This window comes from Oryx dammah, unplaced genomic scaffold (assembly GCF_014754425.2).
Source record: "Oryx dammah isolate SB20612 unplaced genomic scaffold, SCBI_Odam_1.1 HiC_scaffold_28, whole genome shotgun sequence".
In the NCBI taxonomy this organism is placed as follows: Eukaryota; Metazoa; Chordata; class Mammalia; order Artiodactyla; family Bovidae; genus Oryx; species Oryx dammah.
Window position 1 is genome coordinate 75,977,847 of NW_024070212.1, and position 22,113 is coordinate 75,999,959.

At 40.1% G+C, this 22,113-nt stretch overlaps 1 protein-coding gene across 1 annotated transcript in view; it reads right to left on the reverse strand.

Annotated features, from left to right (window-relative positions):
* Positions 1-5,188: 5,188 nt before the first annotated feature.
* IL23R (interleukin 23 receptor) overlaps positions 5,189-22,113 on the reverse strand; it is a 60,509-nt gene continuing 43,584 nt past the window's right edge. The window contains exons 7-10 of the mRNA XM_040231933.1: positions 17,977-18,066; positions 14,996-15,101; positions 9,489-9,579; positions 5,189-5,830 (exon numbers count right to left, since the gene is read on the reverse strand). Of these exons, the coding sequence (XP_040087867.1) occupies positions 5,189-5,830; positions 9,489-9,579; positions 14,996-15,101; positions 17,977-18,066 (929 nt within the window). The remainder of the gene's footprint in view (positions 5,831-9,488; positions 9,580-14,995; positions 15,102-17,976; positions 18,067-22,113) is intronic.

Genomic DNA, 22,113 nt, shown 5'->3' on the forward strand with positions numbered 1-22,113 from the left:
TACTTGCTTAGTCTATACATATATATTTCTTCTCATAAAGTGAGGTCAGAATCCTCTTCCTACCCTAAACAAAAAGGGATGATTTAAGAATATGTTCTTAATTAGTTTCTAAATGGTAATTATAAGAATTAAATAATAAGCTATTTTCCTGAACATAAATATAAAGGAAATGCATATTCAGAAAATTGATGGAAATTCTGTATATAAGAGATGCAGAGTATTTATCTTAAATTAAGTTGAAAAGTGAAGTCAGCAAAATAGCTAAAATCCTAACATGAAACATTAATTGGAATTTGATGGTAGGATCTTAGTGGAAAAGAGACATAATAACATTCTATCAAACCTTTCTTAAAGTTTCTTATAATATTGCCTTAACATAGCATCCAAGAAAGTTGCACACAATCCACTCCAGGAATCAGAATCCAATTATTTTATATTGGTTTCATGCTCTTACCCAAGAGAGATCCATAAATTGTTTTTAATCACTTCTTTTATTTTAAATCAGTAGATTCTGCCAAGTGGGTAATGTTTCCCATTAAAACATCACCTCCTATAATTGGTATAATTATTTCATAGAGAGAGAAATTGCAGCACAATTCTGCTGTCTTTGGGTTTATAAAATCTAATTATATTCACAACACAATATTTTATTCTTAGTGATCACAAAGAGAACATAAACTTGAACAAAACCCAAACATTTATGATGAAATAATTGGAAAGAAACAGGTAAATTATTGCATATAGTACTGCCTCTATTAGCAGTCTCTGAGAGGAAGCTTTTTACTTAGTCATTCAGAGCGTAGGGAAGCTCCAGGAAGTTCCGGTCCCCTTTGTCTGGGTAGCAGCCTTGTGGCTAAGAGGGAGAGGTTAGTACAGTCCTGAGGTACAGGCTTCTCAGGGTTGGGCTAGGACCCAGATCACCAGGTGTGGACTAGAGATTCAGCCTTGGATTTTCATTGTGCATGGATGGATAGGCTTCTGCAGTGGCAGAGGAGAGGCAATGGAACAGGCATGAACTTCACCCTCTGTTTCAACAGAAGATTTGCTTTCCCTTGTCTTCAGCAAAAGATTTCATTGGAGAAAAGGGGTCATCAATTGCTAAAATTTACTTTTGAAAACCTCTGTCCAATGCCACAGTCACGTGCTACCTCTATGTCAAAGGGACTGAAAATATAAGGAATGAAAAGAAGCTGAGTTGTTCTTTGAACCCAGAGGGCCAAACAACAACCCACGTTACCCGAGCACCACGTGCTAGAATGCCAAAGCCCTCTTACAGCATCAATATTATTTCATTTCTCTCTCTCTCTTGTTTTTAATTTATTTGGTTGGGCAGGCTCTTAGTCATGGCATGTGGGATCTAGATCCCTGACCAGGGCTCGAACCCTGGCTCCCTGCATTGAGTGCAGATTCCTAAACACTAGACCACCAGGGAAGTCCCATCGATATTACTTCTAACTCTGGTAAAAACAAATTCCTAATTTAAAAAAGGATAAAGCATACACACACACACACATACACATCAAGAAGATACCCTCAAATTGTACTTCAGTTGTCCCTCCCCATATTGCTTCTATGTAAGAAAAGGGAGGTAGGGCCGAAGAAGATACATGACCAGAAGGAAACTGGAAATCTGTTAATCAGCTTCAGTATTGTCCAGAACCAAGGCATTCCATTTTGCTTCAGCATCCTGCATGTTACTCTACCTTTCATTCTTTATATTTCTCTCCCCCTCAGTGGTATTTACACTCAGTGGTATCTCCACTCACTGGTATCTCCACTCACTGGTATCTCCAGGGACTTTTTCTCCCTCTTTCTTTCTTCCTTCTTCTCTTTAACCCACACCAATAAGTTTAACACATTCATTTAGGAAGCAGAAACTTAGCAAGACTTTGAGACTCAGAGAAAGAAAGTTAATAAGTCAAAGAGCTGGATGGAAAGATGAAAAGATACACCCTTGTCCCCTAAAGCTACAGAAAATTCTGGCTGAGGAAGGGAAAGGTGGCAAAGGGCTGCAGTTAGGAGCAACTTGTCCATGAGGGAAAGAAGTAGAGACATTAACTACTGGAGAATTCGTCTATGAAAGGGACCTGTCAGTGGCAAGCTGATTCTCACATGCACCTCCTACTTGTGACTCTGACTGCAGTGTCAATGTTCCCTCCTAGGAGAGACCTTCCTTGACTGCCCATCACAGAGTGGCCACTAAGTGCCTCTCTACTACATTATCCCATTTTACCTCTCTTCATGGCACTCATTATCTGGCATTTTTCTTTTATATTTTATTTCTGCCTCTCTCCGCCTCCTATCATCACCTCCTTCCCCATAAAAATATAAGCTCCCTGAAGGGCAATGATTTTCTGCTTCTTGCTACTAGAATAGAAGCCCCAAGGCTGCAGGGACTTGGCTGATTTTGTTAACATCGATATCAATTCAGGGAAGGCAGGGCTTCCCTGGTGGCTCAGATGATAAAAGAATCTGCCTGCAATACAGGGGACTGGGGTTCGATCCTTGGGTCAGGAAGGTCTTTTGGAAGAGGAAATAGCTACCACTCCAGTATTCTTGCCTGGGAAATCCGGTGACAGAATCCTGGTGGGCTATAGTCCATGGGGCCGCAAAGAGTTGGACACAACTGAGCAACTGAGCATATTAATTCAAAATGCCTTACACAGAGTAGGGGCCTTCAATGCTTCAGTGAAAACTTGTTGAATAAAAGAATCAAAGATTCTTGGATTCTTTGATTCTGTTGATTAAATTTGCATGGTGATGAAGCAGTTAAGTTTTTCTCGGAGTTGGGACAATGGCAGGCACATTGCTTTGGTTATAAGTATAGCCTCCAGTTTTAGTCTGTTGGGACCAACAAGGTCAGTGGGATGGATGGAACTAGAAGCATCTTCTCTGTGCTAAATATCATGTGGGTGTGGGAAGACACTGTAACAAGAGAAAGCAGCTCCTTCCTGCTCCAGTGGGGCAAGAAGGAGATGTCGTAAAGGAGGCACCGACTGCATTGAAACAAACACAGAAGATCAAATAATGCTTCAATCCTTTAAGCCTGACAAAAGCTTTTTTGATGTGTGGCAGGTTACACTTATACTGAAATATACTCTGAAAATATTCTTCACTTGTTAACAGATGTCTTCATCAGATTAGTAAACATCAAAGATTCATCTTGGTCTTTTGTTATCTCTATCTCAAATACTACCTGCATCTTTGCTTCATTATATTCTCCCTTTAGGTAAGAATAAAGCAAAAGCATATGATCATTTACAAGTCAAGATATTTAATATTAGCATTTTGTTAGTGATTTAAAATATACAGCTCCCTGAATATGTAAACTATAACAAATATATACATATTTTAGGATAAATATAATTTCACAGTAGAAGATACATTTTTTTTTACACTAACAGTAATGTTCATTTTGGAGCACAATGGCTTTAGTAAGTGATATAAAGTAAAATAAAGGATTGTCCAAAAAAAAGCCAAAAAAATGAATTGTGATAAATTATATGTTGGACATTAGCAGTTTTCATAAATAAAATGATGAATGACCAAATGATTTATCATCCAAAGGGATGCTTCTGAGAAGGAAAGGGCACACTGGCCACAATTAACAAAAACCAGGATAAACCAGGATATTTGGTCATCCTCCTCATGGGGACATCTAATGACAAAACTACTTTGTTTTTTTTTTTCAAAAGCCAAGACAAAACAAGCTAGCTTGCTCAATATGCTGAACACTGGTTCTTTTTTGATTAACTGCTTTGGTACAGTAAAATTAAGGAGAAGGCAATGGCAATCCACTCCAGTACTCTTGCCTGGAAAATCCCATGGACGGAGGAGCCTGGTAGGCGGCAGTCCATGGGGTCTCTAAGAGTCGGGCATGACTGAACGACTTCACTTTCACTTTTCACTTTCATGCACTGGAGAAGGAAATGGCAACCCACTCCAGTGTTCTTGCCTGGAGAATCCCAGGGATGGGGGAGCCTGGTGGACTGCTGTCTATGGGGTTGCACAGGGTCAGACATAACTGAAGCGACTTAGCAGCAGCTGCAGCACAGTAAAATTAAACTATTTAATCTGAATATAAATTATCATTGACAACTGTTAGAAGAGGAAGAGAAATTCAATCGGTAATCTGCTCAATTTTCAAATGGCTCTGATCAGTAGAAAAAATTTCCCCTTGATGTAAAAATTAATCATAATAGAAAAGTCTGCTGGTTACCATTTCTCAGCTTAAAAATATGCATTTTGTGTTTTTAAGATTACCCACTTCCAATGTTGACCTGGTTGGCAGAGAGCTCGCCTCCAACCCCAGCCCTTCTTGGCTGTGGTCATCAAGAGTCCTGTGTTGGGAGAATTCTGAGGTCCCCTTAAGGCCAGCAGCAAGGCACGTGGTGATGTGTTAATGGTGTTTATAGGAGACACGGACTATGGGGCAGTGACAAGTATAGCAAGTATTGCCAGCCCAGATTTGGAAACACACCTGTGTTTACAATAATTTTCTGACAGACATCCAATACAAAAGAAATAATTACACCTTGTTGATCCTGCTTCTTCTACCTCAATAAGTCTATTGCAGTGTAATTAACACATCAGCTACACCACAGAAGAACAACGTCGTCACTCTTAACTAGAATGGAGACAACCACCGCATGATTTCCACACATCACTGTTTACAACTCTCAGTCCAAAATCAAAACAAGGAAGGTCACATTCTTAATACCTGAATAGAAAGTAGTAGAAAAAAAACAACACAGTAAACATGTAATTAATTGTCCTCTGTTTCCATCCCTTACTTATTTTGTTGTTTATGGGCTATAGTTTTATCTACTAAGTAATAAAATGAAAGTTAAACTTGTTTTTCCTCTTGTAAGCAAATAGTAATAGCTCAATTTTAAAAAACTATTTTCAGCATTTATTTCATTACCATGTATTTTGCATTATTTATCCTTCATACAGAGATCTGATTAGTGCCTTGCAATGAGGAAAATTTTTTAAAGATATAGTTGAAACATTTTTAAAAATATAGAAGTCTTCTCTAATATTTCTGCAGCTTTTGTGGCCATGAAGTATGTTTCATCTTTGGATCTTAATTCTCTAATAAAAAAAATTGGGCAGAATTAAATTTGTGTTGAGAGAGAGAGCCCTCTTCAGATTGCAAGGCAGGTTTTGACTACACAAATCTACTTTTCTAAGAGTGAAATCGATTGAAGTGGCTTTCCAAAATATTTTGTGGAAAGTAAGAATTAATAGATGGCAACTCTTTGTTCATGCTCCCCAAACAGGAGACAAATTCATCAGGCAGCAAGGTTTGTTCTGGAATAGTTTCATTCAGTAATGCATCTTCCAGAAGCATGGCAGTTTCCCCCTCTATTGAGTTTTGCATGTCTGGAGGACTGCATTCTCCTTGATTTAAAATGAGGCTTAATTCTTCAAAAAATAGTGTGTTGCTTAGTGAATTCGTACTTGAGACAGAAAAAGCAAAATCAGGATATTTTTTAAACCTGGCATTGTTTCCCAAGTTTAAGGAATCACCTGGTGGTTCCAGAATTGAGGAAGCTGTTTCATCATCATTCCTGAGATGGTTTCCCCTAGGGAGAAAACTTGAAATCTGGGGTTTATACCCAGTGTTGAGATCAGGAATATATACAACTGTAGTGTTGGTGAGTAGTGACTTCTCCAGGCTCTCTTTTCTCTCCAGGCATCCTGTGTTGTTTTCTTTCTTGTAGCCCATGGGTTTTTCTTCTGGGAGAATGATTTCTATCTCTGTAATCACCGGATCAACATATAGGACCTGTTCGCTGGAATTGTTATTCATAAATTCATTTTTTTCCTAGGAAGGAAAGACACTTTTATTTCACAAAAGACATTTAAAGTAGCAAACTGGATAAATAAGGACTAGAATTTTGCTTTCCCTCAACTTTCCTTTCCCCTTTGCTTTTCTTCATAGTGTTTCTCTTCCCATATGATTTCCTACTTTTGTTACTCTGCTCCATTCCAAAGGTTTGTTAAATTCTCCCAGGAAGGGATTGAAGGAAAGGAGTAATAAAGATAATCTATGTTGTAAGCACATGACTTTATTTATGAATTTTAAAGAGAAAGAAGCCTTTTGCTTGTTAACTTGCATATTATCTCAGTGTCTTTTAAAATTTTGGAATATTTTGTAATATTATAGAGCTTTACTAGAAGAAAATACTTTGTTGCTTAAATAAAAGCCACCTGATGCAAAGAACTGATTCATTTGAAAAGACCCTGATGCTGAGAAAGATTGAAGGCAGGAGGAGAAGGGGACAACAGAGGATGAGATGGTTGGATGGCATCATCGACTCAATGGACATGAGTTTGAGTAAACGGGAGTTGGCAATGGACAGGGAGGCCTGGCGTGCTGCAGTCCATGGGGTCGCAAAGTTTTGGACATGATTGAGCGACTGAACTGAACTGAAAAGGGTACAGAAAATCCTGTTTTGCTTTCATTTGAGAATAAAGTTGTGGTAAATGCTTTGACAATTCAGACATGTCTGTGGTGATCAGTCAGGAGGGTAGGTGAAGATAATTTTTATTTGTATAAAAGCCTGATGACTTTTCTGGTAAGAGAAGGTCTCATGGCCTTCCACCTGATGGCTGGTTTCCTGGGGCAAGTAACTCCCACCCAACACAGTTGTAAAATTATAGCTGCCCACTATGGTGGAATGTTTGAGTCCTTCCAAAATTCATATGTTGAAGCCCTGTGATGATATTAGGAGGTGGGACCTTTGGGAGGTAATTAGGTCATGAGAGTGGGGCCCTCATAAATAGGATTATTGTTCTCATAAGAAGAGACACAAGAAAACTGATCTCTTAGTCTGCCATCTGAGGATATAGCAAGAAGACAGCTGTCTGTAAGAGAACTCTCACTGGAACCACATCTGCTGTGTCTTGATCTTGGACTTCCCACTTAAGCTGCCCAGTGTGGTATTCTATTGAGTGTTCTGAACTGACTAGACTACCACCTCTTAGTCTTTTGGCAGAAAGCAAAACCTCATCTGAAGGAAACCCTAAGGTTCATTTCTAATTCCAAGAGCTCAGGATGGGAAGGAAGCTTGGCAAAAGGAAGACCTTGAATAAAGCAGAGTGAAATATCATTAAAATTTTTTCAACTCAGCCTCCCCAGGGCCTTTGCTAGGTTTGTGTTGGGAAGGGCAGACATATAGTCATGGATCAGATGTAATCAAGGGAAGTAGATTTGCTATAGTAAACCAAGAGGAAGGGGGTTTTTTCCCCTCTTCAGGTTGGCAGCTGAATGGAAAAGTACATAGGGGACAGACCACAATGAAGGACACAAAGCAAGGACTATTCAAGAGTGAGGACGCTAAAGGAAGAGAAGAATCTGATCAGAGTGAGGTCAGGGACAATTGTCTGAGCCACAGAATGTTCCCAGTTCCCCAGAATAACTAGTGGGGGAACAAGACAGAGTGACTAAGTGGAATGAATATCAAGACCACAGGGTTTATCAGCTGTAGTTTACTGACTGTGTACTTGACCTTCAGCCGGGTGTTAACTATTTACTTTATTCTATGTATGGGTTCAGTTATTCCAGACCACCCCTCCATTATGTACAACATTACCTCCCTTAGAGTCAACCGTGTCCACACTTTTTCCTTTAAGTATCCAGTGACAAGGATCCCTCCTCCTGCTCATGGTAGGCCTTTCCTCCTCAACCCTTCATAGTCTTGCTTGATCAATCCTTGCCCCACCTCTGCCACCCCATACTAGTCTTCTCAAGCCCACCCAATTTAGTACAAATACAATTCTGAGTCCATACTGCTCTGAAGCTATTGTTATACATAGGTTGCATCAGTACCATCAGCACTGAGAGCATCTGACCATGTGTCAGCATAGCCCCTTTCTTACTTCTCTTCCAGTCTACATTCATCAAAAGATGTCTCCACATCCATCCCCATTTCTTTATCTTCTATTCACTTCTAACTGAACCCCTGGATGGACCACCAGTGACTCGCTCCTTGTCATTTTCCATAGGCACATTACACTCCTTATAAGCCCTCTACAAAGTCAGCACTGAGGACTTCTTGCTTCTTGACACTTTGCCCACCCCTCACAATGCTAATTTCTCACAGTAGTTTTCAAACCCTTAACAGTGTTCTCAACACTGGCTGTATAGTGGATTCACATGGGAAACTTTGAAGATGCTGACACCTGGGTCTCCCCACATCAGCCCTCCCCCCAAAGATCCTGGCCTCCCCCCAAAGATTGTGGCTTGGGAACCAGGATTCTAAAGTGCAATCAAGGCTGAGAACTATTGCCTTAAGGACTCATCTGGGGCTCTGAAAGGAGTTGATTAGTGGGCTCACTAGATCTCCAGATAGAGCCACTTTTACTTGTTTTGCAATACTTGTCTACTTCAACATCAGTTGAACAGAGGGTCCCTAGGCTAAAAATAAATTTAAGCTTGAAAACTGTTGGTTGGCAGAATGAAGTCTGAGTTCCATAACAAGGCCTCCTGTGCCCTGATCCCACTCTACGAGCAGTGCTTAGTCACTTCAGTCATGTCTGACTCTGTGTGACCACTCTGCATTCCCCCATTATTCCAGCCACTCCTCACATCAAATGTTTCCACAAAGCCACACCCAGCAGGCTCTTCTTACCTCTGTACCTTTGCTTATGTAGCCTCCCTATTTTGAATGTTCTCTGTCTCTCCTGAGCAATTCCTTCCCATCTCTTAATATAGTTCCTCTACATTCTCATCAGGTTTTGCCTCATTTCTTTCACTATACTACGTTGCTGCATTTCAATGCTTAGATGATGTGTCTGTCCAATCAACTGAGTTTTGAGCCCCTTGACAGCCAGGCCAGAGAGCCAGAAAGTATAAGAGCACACATAGTGGATTCTTTCCTCTCCTTCATAACCAGCAGCTGCTCCTGCAAAACCTGCAAGATCCCCTATTGCCTCAGGATCTTCCTAGGACAACCTTCTATTCTTCACTGAACTGGAGACCTGGTCTACCCCTGGTGACGACACCATCTGCCACAGTCTCCTCACATCCATCTTTTGAATTCCACTGGGTCTCAGGAACAAAGTAGTGTCTTCTTTGGGCTCCACCTGCTTCTTCAATTCGTGTAAAACAGAAGCCCCTTTGTGTCTTTGAGGCTCCTTCTATTGAGATTTTATTCCCTGTCCCTTTGATCTCTGGGGACACCTACCAATTGTTTGGCCACCAAGTAGCTCTGGCACCTGGCTTACAATCTTCTTCTTCACTTTTCTCTTTTGAATAGGATTGCTTCTCTCTTCCATCTCTCTTTCCTTCCCCTAACCCATTCTCTCATCTCTCTAAAGTATGATCCAAAATATGTACAGTTTTATTTCCGCATATGTTTATACAGTTGTGCAAATATGCACACACATTTATTTATTTGAAAGGAAATTCTACTTTAACTATTGGACTGTGCTCTTGGTCTCAGCTGCCATTTAGTTTGTACTTAATGGTGTTTGGTTACCTGAAGTATTTTCACAACTTTACTGTTTTCCAATTTAGGAATATCTTCATAGAGCCATTTTGGTATTAGCAGTAAGATTCTTCTTTTAATTCTAAAAAAAAAAACAAAAAATGACACATTAGAATAAGTATCTTACTGGAGGACTGGTGCAGGCAAACATCTTGGAGATTAGGAAATAAACTAGAATAGAATGCATAATAAAAATTAAAATTTCCAATGCAGGAACTAAGATTTCCATCTCTTTAAAAGTTATATGGGAAGTTGATTCAGTATCTTTTCAGATTTTCCTCTTCTCCATATTGCTCTGCCTCCAAGGAGTCGGAACATTCCAAAGCACTCATGCTAGATTCAAGATAAGCGGGAGAACCACCCAGGAAGTGAAACTATACACGCGTTAAATATGGCAAAGCATTATAAGTGGAGATGTTAGTGTGGAAAAGTTTGTAAAACTTAAGGGATAAATGTAAAACTTTCCAAGGGGAGCATAACCATAAAGAAATATTAAAGAAGAGAATGTCATATAAGAAAACTATAATATTTGAGCTCCTCTAATTGTAATGATTCTAAATAAGGTTGAGAGAGAGTGGTAGCCACAAACTCTCCTTATGTGGTCAGAGTAGGAACATTGTATGGCACGGAGAGAGTACCAGTTTTTACTTCACTTGTGTACTTATTAAGGATCTCTGGGGTTGTGTGACAGAAGGAAGAGGGAGAAGCCATGACCACTCCACTTTTCCTCCAAAGCTACCCCTTGGCACTGCCACTGTGGTGAAAGCACTTTCTACATTTATGTAAACGTTGCTTTGAGCAAAGAGGTTGTCTTGGGAGTTTAGCTTGGGCTTAGAAGAGACTACAGTAAGCTCTGGCACATTATTACATGTTAACAATGCACCACACAAATCAGGCTTGCTTATCTGCTTATGCAGCTTCTGTAAGAACTTCAACTAATTAACAATCAAAATGGCTGCACAGAATTTGCTAGCTCAACTTGACCTTGAACTGTAGCATAAAGTAGTTTCTTTACATATATTTATACATTTTATGGTTCAGTTTCTTTTACTATTTCATATTCTTTTAGCATACCTAAAACTAGAACAAATTGGTAAGTTCATGATACTGTAGAAAAGTTTTTATATAGCATGCTGATACAGTGAGAAAAAAAATTCATTCAATATCACGGTAATCCAAGTCCATGCCCCAACCAGTAATGCTGCAGAAGCTGAAGTTGAACGGTTCTATGAAGACCTACAAGACCTTTTAGAACTAACACCCCTAAAAGATGTCCTTTTCATTATAGGGGACTGGAATGCAAAAGTAAGAAGTCAAGAAACACCTGGAGTAATGGGCAAATTTGGCCTTGCAATACAGAATGAAGCAGGGCAAAGACTAATAGCATTCTGCTAAGAGAATGCACTGGTCATAGCAAACATCCTTTTCCAACAACACAAGAGAAGACTCTACACATGGACATCAGCAGATGGTCAACACCGAAATCAGATTGATTATATTCTCTGCAGCCAATGATGGAGAAGCTGTATACAGTCAGCAAAAACAAGACCTGGAGATGACTGTGGCTCAGATCATGAACTCCTTATTGCCAAATTCAGACTGAAATTGAATAAAGTGGGGAAAACCACCAGGCCGTTCAGGTATGACCTAAATCAAATCCGTTATGACTATACAGTGGAAGTGAGAAATAGATTTAAGGGACTAGATCTGTTAGACAGAGTGCCTGATGAACTATGGATGGAGGTTCATGACATTGTACAGGAGATAGGAATCAAGATCATCCCCAAGAAAAAGAAATGCAAAAAAGTAAAATGGATGTCTGAGGAGGCTTTACAAATAGCTGTGAAAAGAAGAGAAGTGAAAAGCAAAGGAGAAATGGAAAGATATTCCCATTCGAATGCACAGTTCCAAAGAATAGTAAGGAGAGATAAAAAAGCCTTCCTCAGCGACCATTGCAAAGAAATAGAGGAAAACAATAGAATGGGAAAGACTAGAGATCTCTTCAAGAAAATTAGAGATGCCAAGGGAACATTTCATGCAAAGATGGGCTCAATAAAGGACAGAAATGGTAGGGACCTAACAAAAGCAGAAGATATTAAAAAGAGGTGGCAAGAATACACAGAAGAACTGTACAAAAAAGATCTTCACGACCCAGATAATCATGATGGTGTGATCACTCACACTCACCTAGAGCCAGACATCCTGGAATGTGAAGTCAAATGGGCCTTAGGAAGCATCACTATGAAGAAAGCTAGTGGAGGTGATGGAATTTCAGTTGAGCTCTTTCAAATCCTAAAAGATGATACTGTGAAAGTGCTGCACTCAATACGTAAGCAATATTGGAAAACTCAGCAGTGGCCACAGGACTGGAAAAGGTCACTTTTCATTCCAATCCCCAAGAAAGGCAATGCCAAAGAATGCTCAAACTACCGCAAGTTGCACTCATCTCACACGCTAGTAAAGTAATGCTTAAAATTCTCCAAGCCAGGGTTCAGCGATACATGAACCATGAAATTCCAGATGTTTAAACTGGATTTAGAAAAGGCAGAGGAACCAGAGATCAAATTGCCAACATCTGCTGGATCATGGAAAAAGCAAGAGAGTTCCAGAAAAACATCTATTTCTGCTTCATTGACTATGTGAAAGCCTTTGACTGTGTGGATCACAATAAACTGTGGAAAATTCTGAAAGAGATGGGAATACCAGACCACCTTACCTGACTCTTGAAAAAAGCTGTATGCAGGTCAGGAAGCAACAGTTAGAACTGGACATGGAACAACAGACTGGTTCCAAATAGGAAAATGAGTATGTCAAGGCTGTATATTGTCACTCTGCTTATTTAACTTCTATGCAGAGTACATCATGAGAAATGCAGGGCTGGAGGAAGCACAAGCTGGAATCAAGATTGCCAGGAGAAATATCAAAAACCCCAGATATGAGATGGCTGGATGGCATCACCAATTTGATGGATATGAGTTTGAGTGAACTCCGGAAGTTGGTGATGGACAGGGAGGCCTGACGTGCTGCAATTCTTGGGGTCGCAGAGTCAGACACAACTGAGTGACTGAACTGATGCAGATGACACCACCCTTTTGGCAGAAAGTGAAGAGGAACTAAAGAGCCTCTTGATGAAAGTGAAAGAGGAGAGTGAAAAAGTTGGCTTAAAGCTCAACATTCAGAAAACTAAGATCATGGCATCTGGTCCCATCACTTCATGGGAAATAGATGGGGAAACAGTGGCTGACTTTATTTTGGGGGGCTTCAAAATCACTGCAGATGGTGAATGCAGCCATGAAATTAAAAGACGCTTACTCCTTGGAAGGAAAGTTATGACCAACCTAGACAGCATATTAAAAAGCAGAGACATTACTTTGTCCACAAAGTCCATCTAGTCAAGGCTATGGTTTTTCCATTAGTCATGTATGGATGCGAGAGTTGGACTGTGAAGAAAGCTGAGCGCCGAAGAATTAATGCTTTTGAAGTGTGGTGTTGGAGAAGACTCTTGAGAGTCCCTTGGACTGCAAGGAGATCCAACCAGTCCATTCTAAAGGAAATCAGTCCTGAATGTTCACTGGAAGGTCTGATGTTGAAGCTGAAACTCCAATACTTTGGCCACCTGATGCGAAGAGCTGACTCATTTGAAAAGACCTTGATTCTGGGAAAGATTGAAGGCAGGAGGAGAAGGGGATGACAGAGGATGAGATGGTTGGATGGCATCACTGACTCAATGGACATGAGTTTGATAAACTCCAGAAGTTGGTGATGGACAGGGAGGCCTGGCATCTGCAGTCCATGGGGTTGCAAAGAGTTAGACACGACTGAGTGACTGAACTGAACTGAACTGAAGGAAAATGGGCAATAGGGCTGCTAAAACACTAACACAATTGGTTCAAAGTGATGAATTCAGACATGCCACACTTCTCTTCAGACTGATTCAGGGGATTTATTTGGGTAGAACTTGAAGCACCTCAGATATGCAGATGACACCACCCTTATGGCAGAAAGTGAAGAGGAACTAAAAAGCCTCTTGATAAAAGTGAAAGAGGAGAGTGAAAAAGTTGACTTAAATCTCAACATTCAGAAAACGAAGATCACGGCATCTGGTCCCATCACTTCATGGGAAATAGATGGAGAAACAGTGGAAACAGTGTCAGACTTTGTTTTTTTGGGCTCCAAAATCACTGTAGATGGTGACTGCAGCCATGAAATTAAAAGACGCTTACTCCTTGGAAGAAAAGTTATGACCAACCTAGATAGCATATTCAAAAGCAGAGACGTTACTTTGCCAACAAAGGTCCGTCTAGTCTAGGCTATGGTTTTTCCTGGGGTCATGTATGGATGTGAGAGTTGGACTGTGAAGAAAGCTGAGCGCCGAAGAATCGGTGCTTTTGAACTGTGGTGTTGGAGAAGACTCTTGAGAGTCCCTTGGACTGCAAGGAGATCCAACCAATCCATTCTAAAGAAGATCAGCCCTGGGTGTTCTTTGGAAGGAATGATGCTAAAGCTGAAACTCCAGTACTTTGGCCACCTCATGAGAAGAGTTGACTCATTGGAAAAGACTCTGATGCTGGGAGGGATTGGGGGCAGGAGGAGAAGGGGACAACAGAGGATGAGATGGCTGGATGGCATCACTGACTCAGTGGACATGAGTTTGAGTGAACTCCAGGAGATGGTGATGGACAGGGAGGCCTGGATTGTTGCGATTCATGGGGTTGCAAAGAGTCGGACATGACTGAGCGACTGAAATGAACTGAACTGAAGCAGGTTACAGCTTAACTACTGTGAAGAATCCAGGCACAGCAGACAGACTTGAGGCACGTTGAGAACACTGCATAGGGAGAGAAAGAACATGGGCTTAGATGTCAGCCGCCTCTGGATTCCTGGCTTAGTGTTTGGTGACCTTGGTTTGTGCACTTACCCTCTCTACACCTCATCTAAATCATCTGTAAAATAGGTCACTCAGCTTTTCTGGCAGGGTTGTTGCAAGGATTAAATGAATGACATTTGTAAAGAGTTTGGCATGGATAGATTCCCTGATGCTCAGTTGGTAAAGAATCCACCTGCAATGCAGGGGACCCCAGTCTGATTCCTGGGTGGCAAAGATCCCCTGGAGAAGGAATAGGCTACCCACTCCAGTATTCTCGGGTTTCTTCTTTGGCTCAGCTGGTAAAGCACCTGCCTGCAATGCGGAAGACCTGTGTTTGATCCATGGGTTGGGAAGATCCCCTGAAGAAGGGAAAGGCTACCCACTCCAATATTCTGGCCTGGAGAATTTCATGGACTGTATAGTCCATGGGGTCCCAAAGTGTTGGACACAACTGAGCGACTTTCACTTTCACTTTTTGGCATGGATGCATACTCATTAAATACTGTTCCTTTTATTTTGCCTTTTTCTCAAAAAGTGTTGCTGAATTTTTAAAATAAATCACATAGTTGACTCTATTTTGATGGTACAAATATATGGTCTAAATGAGAAAACAAATTCAACAAAAACCTACCCAGTTCGAAGCGATCTGTTAAATATCCCAATCAAAGATAGAACTGACAGCATAACAGCAAAGAAGACCATTCCCAATAAAAGTCCAATGTCTTGTTTCCTATTGTCTGAAAGGAAAGAAAAATAATTTTAGCTATAATTTCCATCTTGGCTACCTGATGTGAAGAACTGACTCATTGGAAAAGACCCTGATGTTAGGAAAGATTGAAGGCAGGCAGAGAAGGGGGTGACAGAGGATAAGATGGTTGGATGGCATCACTGACTCAATGGACATGAGTTTGAGCAGACTCCTGGAGATGGTGAGGCACAGGGAGGCCTGGAATGCTGCAGTCCGTGGGGTCACAAAGAGTTGGACACAACTGAACAACAACATGTGATACCAGAATCACTGTTCTCTCTTTCTGAGCCAAGTGAAGGTCATTAATCTCAATGGAAACAGGAAGAAGAAATAAAATTAACCTTTACCTTGGGCTGTAAAGTGACTGCCATTCCGAACTGCACAACAATATCTTTTGTTTGAGAAGACTGGGTTCCATGGATCTGAGGTCAGTGGGTTTCTGAGGTCAGTGAGTCTCTGGCAAATGTGGTCAGTGTTAGACATTTTTTTCTGAGCTTGTGCTTGCATATTTTATATTTAAAAAAGTGTAGTGATGAACCTCATTCGGTTTGTCTGACACAAATGAGAATTCCCAATTGCTTGTGACAGAGGCTAAAGCTGGCCACAATCACAACTGAGGTTTTTTTTGGTTTGTTTAACCTTTTGTACAAGACCGAAGTTATGTACAGTTTGTCACCATTCTTCAAAATTTACTGTTCATGAATTTCTTCCTGCTGAAAAAGGGCACTCTACTTAGAGCAATATATAAGAGAGAAATTCAAACTGTCTTATATTTTGTACTGATATTTTATTTTAGAAACAATGCTTCTTTTGAACTTTGAAGTAGAATTAATCACCTGAAATCTTTAAATAAATAATATATTCAACATGTATTACCTGCCAGGCCCATCACATTTTCTCCCTGCTGCTGCTGCTGCTAAGTCGCTTCAGTTGTGTCCGACTCTGTGTGACCCCATAGACGGCAGCCCACCAGGCTCCCCCGTCCCTGGGATTCTCCAGGCAAGAACACTGGAGTGGGTTGCCATTTCCCTCTCCAATGCATGAAACTGAAAAGTGAAAGTGAAGTCGCTCAGTCATGTCCAACTTTTAGCGACTGCATGGACTGGCAGCCTACCAGGCTCCTCTGTCCGTGGGATTTTCCAGACAAGAGTGCTGGAGTGGGGTGCCATTGCCTTCTCCGCATTTTCTCCCTAGTACATGAAAAACCCTATTTTCTGTTTTCAAATGTAGACTGTAATTGAGACACGATTTGTCACGTGGGAGTTGTATCTAAGCCATGCTGTGTATTGTCTCCTTCCATCCTCCTTCCTCCTTTTGACAAATGTTTATCAGATACTTACCACATGACAGGCACTGAATTGGCCCTACTCTAGTTATTTTCCAGCTGCACCGAACATACACTTGGGGGTCTCCAGGCTGTCCAGCCCCTCTCCTAAAGCCAGCTGGTAGGCTGGGGTCAATGTGGCTTAGTTCATTCCTAGTCCCTGTGGGGGATGGAGTTAGTGTTTTCCTAGGACTAAAATACTATTGCTGAGAATTTCAAGCCACTAATGGGAGGACTGACTGGAGACATTAGAGCCTAGAAGATGATGCTAAGTCGTGTCAGTCGTGTCCAACTCTGTGTGACCCCATAGACGGAAGCCCACCAGATTCCCGATGGAGAATCCCTAAGTTAACATGGGATCAGGTAAAGGGGTGTGAGGAGTAGAGCAGAGTGACCAAAAGTACAAGCCGAGATACCTGGGTTCCAATTAGATACTGCCATTTATCAGCTCTGTAATCTCAGAGCATAATAATGAGCTTGCCAAAGCTCAAGTTTCCTCTTCTGTAAAATGATGTCTACTTAATAGAGCAGCCATTGAGTTCCTAGCCGCCACAGTCGCCCACAGCAATACCAAGGTGCTTGTCTGTGTAGGCATCTGTAATTAGGGATCTTTTCTGAACCTAAGCACTTGGCTCATAATTGATTCACATAATACAAAATTTAGAGTACCCTTACATTGCTTCATCTTTATCATGCTTACTGCCACCTTACTTTTCTTGTTTTGTTTGTTGTCTACCTCCTCCCAACACACATTCATCTATCTAGAAAAGAAACTTCATGAAGACGGGCTTTGTTCGTTTTTTTCACTGCCAATTCCCCAATACTCAAAATAGTGACTGGCACATAGAATATGTGCCTGGCAACACAGAATATTTTTTTTAATAAATAAATAAAAGTCCAAAGAACATCAGTATCACCTGCAAAAGTTTTTATACTGTTCCTGCCATGTTTCTGTGCAAGGGAATAAATGCTCCACAACCTGATCTCATCTTTTTATGCCTAAAACATTTTGGTATGCTTATCAATGGAAAATACCTAGTCATACTAACAAATAAAATGGGAGTTGGTTTGTGTAAGAGAAGGAGCACAATAGACTTTAGGATTTGGAAAACTGGATTTGAATTTTAGTCCAAACAAGTTCCTCAATGTCTCTGAGTTCCAGTTTTCCCATCTGTAAAATAGACTCATAACACTTACCTCAAGAAGTTATTTTGAAGATTGAAAAAGATGAAGTACATGAAACTTTTAGCACAAGGTAAACACTTAACTAATGATATTTTTTAGGAAGAATTTTTGAGGTCTTGAGCCTTAGCACCAATTGAAATGAACATGTTTCTAACCCAGAGCAAAAGCCAGCAGAATCTACTTAAAACACTCCTTAAAATCAATTTTAAGCGGATTTTTGTTGGTTATTTTCCTATGTAAATCATGTGGCATATCTTACTCTCAAGAACTTATGCCTAACGTGATTTTTCAGTATGGAGCATTCAAATGAATGATTGCTAAGACTACTCAACAAACCTAAGCAGTATTTTCTTACCAGAAGTAAGGTGTTTTTTAAAGATGGAAGCAATTAGAAGTCCAGAATTCTGAGTATCATGTTGGAATGATTTCATTGTGACCTGAGGAACTTAAACAAAAAGAAAATAGTGTAAGCTTTTCATTCTTTGCACTCAGGTTACCCAGTTTCCTAAGAGAGTTTCTTTACTTGTTTGGAGATGAATAAAGTAAACCACTAATTTTAATAGACTGGGAAGATGGAGTAAAAGCCTTCTAGTATGTGTGTCTTTTCTTCTTTTCATTAAATTGGATAAATCCCAAAGGAGGAAACATTCAAAGGACGATAAAAACTACCTGGAGTTTGTAAGACTTCAAGATGTGTCCACTAATTTCATGAGACTTCTAGGCAACAAATACCAAGGAGCTTTATTTCATTCACTGACCCAGAAGAAAATGCCCAACCGGTCTCTACTTGATTCCTTCCAATAGGTGATGCAATAAGGTTCAGGTTTCCTTAAGCGCCTCCAAGATGTGACACTTTTGCCTTTGCATAATCTTCAAGATGCTGTTGGCAAACAACGTCTTGGCTCCATATAAGAAACTGAGTTTTGATTAGCAGACACTTTGAAGTTATAACATAAGGGTGGAATGCCATTAATGACTTCCCTCTGCTCCTTCCCCGCTGGCAAGGATCCTGGCCAGCCCTGTCTACTCATACAGGCTCTCAGAACACTGCTAATGAATGCTTCTGACCAGGGTGGGGTCCTCTAGCTTCCTTGACAGCTAACACATTTTCAGTCTGAACTCAAGAGTCCTGGAGCTTCCTCACCCACCTCCTCCCTCCTGATAATTAAAAACTTCCAGAGGTGATTTCAAGGACACGATTCTCCCAGTTGATGGAAGATGTTCCTGAAAGTGGTTCTAAGCTCTGGATCCCCAAGAGGGCCTCAAACCCTGTGTATTCAGTCATTCTGATTTTAGTGTTCAAATTCTTCTTTTAAAAGAATTACAGTGGGGGTCAGGGAGAGATCACAACTTAACTGCTGAGAGATGTCCTTAACCGCTACAGGGATATCACAGGCTTTTATAACAAGGTATGTGGCTGGGGCAACTCTTTTTGACAAAAATATCACAGAGTTCCAATAAAAAGGTCCCTATGGGTCTTTGGAAATGATTATAAAATGCTGATCTGGTTGTAAACACAGGCTCAACTGAAGAGGAGTTTTCTAAGACCCATGGGTAGGGAATTTTAGGAGATGAAAACATCAGAAAAGCCAAAAGTTCTTTCTTGTGTTTTTATCTCGCTTCTCCCCAGCAAGAGGGAAATGTTTCACTCTGAACTGTGCATGCTGCATGCTCAGTCGCTTCCGTCGTGTCTGACTCTGTGCGACCCTATGGACTGTAGTCCGCCAGGCTCCTCTGTCCATGGGATTCTCCAGGCAAGAGTACTGGAGTGGGTTGACGTGTCCTCCTCCAGGGGATCTTCCCAACCCAGGGATCGAACTATCATCTTTTTATGTCTCCTGCAACGGCAGGTGGGTTCTTTACCACTAGTGCCTCTTGGGAAGCCCTACTCTGAATTGTGACAAATCAGAAACTCTTTCTGGCTCCTCAGTGCTTCTGTAAATCTTTTTTTCCCCTGAGTGTGTGGTTCCAACACCAATGGCCAACAGCCAAGATTATTCATCTAATTTTAAGAAAAATATTACATTAAAATGTAATACAACTTTTAGTTTGGCAGAATAATAGGTTTATAGCATATGTTGCTGGATTATTTTGTTCTCATTTTTATTATTTTTGAATTAGCATTTTATTTAAAAATAATATATAATGTTGCTAGCTTTTAAACACAGGTTAATATAATTCTGTTGTATAAACTACAGGTGGTTATTTGGCAATGAAACATCAGTTATTAATTTGCATCACATAAAAATAATTTTTATATCTTACTAGGCTTTATTAGCCCTAATAGAGAAGAAACATAATCCTCCTTTAGAGTCTTTTGTTATCATAATTTCGAATTGACCAGGTTAGAGTAATGAAGCCATTTAAAAAATGTGCTTAATTGTGAGAAGGTAATTTCATAAAGAATCATGTATCTGAAGTAAGACAATTATAAGCAAAATTGTCAGAGAAGAAATCAAGTCAATGATAAAATTTTTAAGCATGGGACTAAAATGAAATCATGTAGACTGTATATTCTTCACAGCATACTGCCACCAAGTGGCTAGGTCATTTCTTTTAAAATCACACTTAATATTTTTCATTATAAAAGCAATAACTCTAAAAAGAGAAGATAATTTTAAAAGAAAAATAAAAGAGAAGGGAAAAAAAGCCCTAACCCTTAATCCAGCTTCCATGACTAAAAACATTGTTTATATCAACTCTGATGATCAGTGTATTGCCTAAAACGCTGGAAAAAAAATCTCACGGTATTTTTGTTATTTGTTTAATGTCTGTGGTATTGTCTGTAAAGACACAATTCTGCCTCTGCAGCAGAACATTAAATTATGCTTATTACTCTCACAGCACATATTTGAGTATACTCAGAAACCCCAAATCATTTCTAATTTGGTAAAAATTTTTATATAATTTATACACACTGACATTGGACACTAGAGTTAGTCTTAACAGAAGGGAACGTGTTTATAGGGAGTTGAGAATTTTTTTTTTTTAAGATGTAGTTTCTTATTCTTGGACAAAACTAGAAGCATAACTGCATTCTTTGGCCCACTGAATACCAGCTTAATTTAATCAGATCTACTCAAAAGGAATTAACTTTTGCAATAATGTATTCCATCTGTGCCTTACGGATAATGTCAAACTAGTCTCCTCAGCCTTTTCCTCTGCGTCTACCATGGGGCAAAATGTGTTTTGTTATTCTTTTAAAGTGATGATTTATTGAGTACTAATTACATTCCAGATAATGCACTAGACTTTACATGCTTTCTCTCATTTAATCCTTACAACAACCCAATCAGGTAGATAATACTATTGTTCTCATTTAAAGATGAGGCAACAAAGGCATAATAAGGATAAATGACATGTCCAAAGTCACCTAGGCAGAGATCCAAGAGTAAAAATTCCTACCTGGTTCTGGCATGTGATTTATGCTGGTCGCTGACCCCATTAATTAACAATCTCACTTTCTATCAGGATGGCTGCAGGTGGGGCAGCTCAGCCAGCCCAGCAAGCAGAGCTCCCCTACTGAGACTTAGCCATTGTCCCTAGGGGCTGGCCAGTGTGTTAGAGCTGCCTGGCCTTGTAGGGCTCAGGACCCACCCCAAAGGCCTATGGTTGGACTCACCCACTGAGTGCTGATTCTTAGACTCTTCCAGCCTAGAGTTATTTTCTTCTGAACACCAACTATTTTATTCAAGCTATGGTGGCTCAGAAAGTAAAGAATCTGCCTGTAATGCAGGAGACCCAGGTTTAATTCCTGAGTCAGGAAGATCCCCTGGAGAAAGGAATGGCCTCCAGTATTCTTGCCTAGAGAATTCCATGGACTGGGGAGCCTGGAGGCCTACAGTCCACATGGTTGTAAAGAGTCGGACACGACTGAACAAGTAACGCACACACATGCTAACTACAGGATGCTTGAAAAACATAGAAGAGTATGAAAAAAAAAATACAATTTTGTATTTGTTCAAAAACTGGAAACAATCTTTTTTTATGTTTGTTAATAGTCTTTGGTGTATATCTATGCCCTAGTGGAGATTATGTTCTTTACTAAATGTTGTGTCTGGGTTTTTTTATTTAATACTACATCATGAACATCGAAAAGTTTTCTTAAAACTTGTTGACAATCATCATACTACTGGCAATTAAATATTTCATCATGTTTATACTGTGTTTATTCTATCATTCTCCCATTGAGAAACTGTGTATCTTGGTGATTTCAAATAACAGCTTTGGATTTAGATGAAACTGTTCAAATCCTGGCTCCATCACCCAGAGGTGCATGGCCCTGGGCAAATTACTTAACTGCTTTGTGACTCAGTTTCTTCATTTGTCAAATTGGATAGTAATAATAATGCTTTATTGTGAGGTTTGATGAGATAGTTCATACAAAGTGCTTAGTACCATGGCTTATACAAATTAAAAGCTTAGTAAGCATTAGCTATTGCTATTACTGGACTTATAGATTGTTTCCAAATTCTTATTTTATAATTAGCTT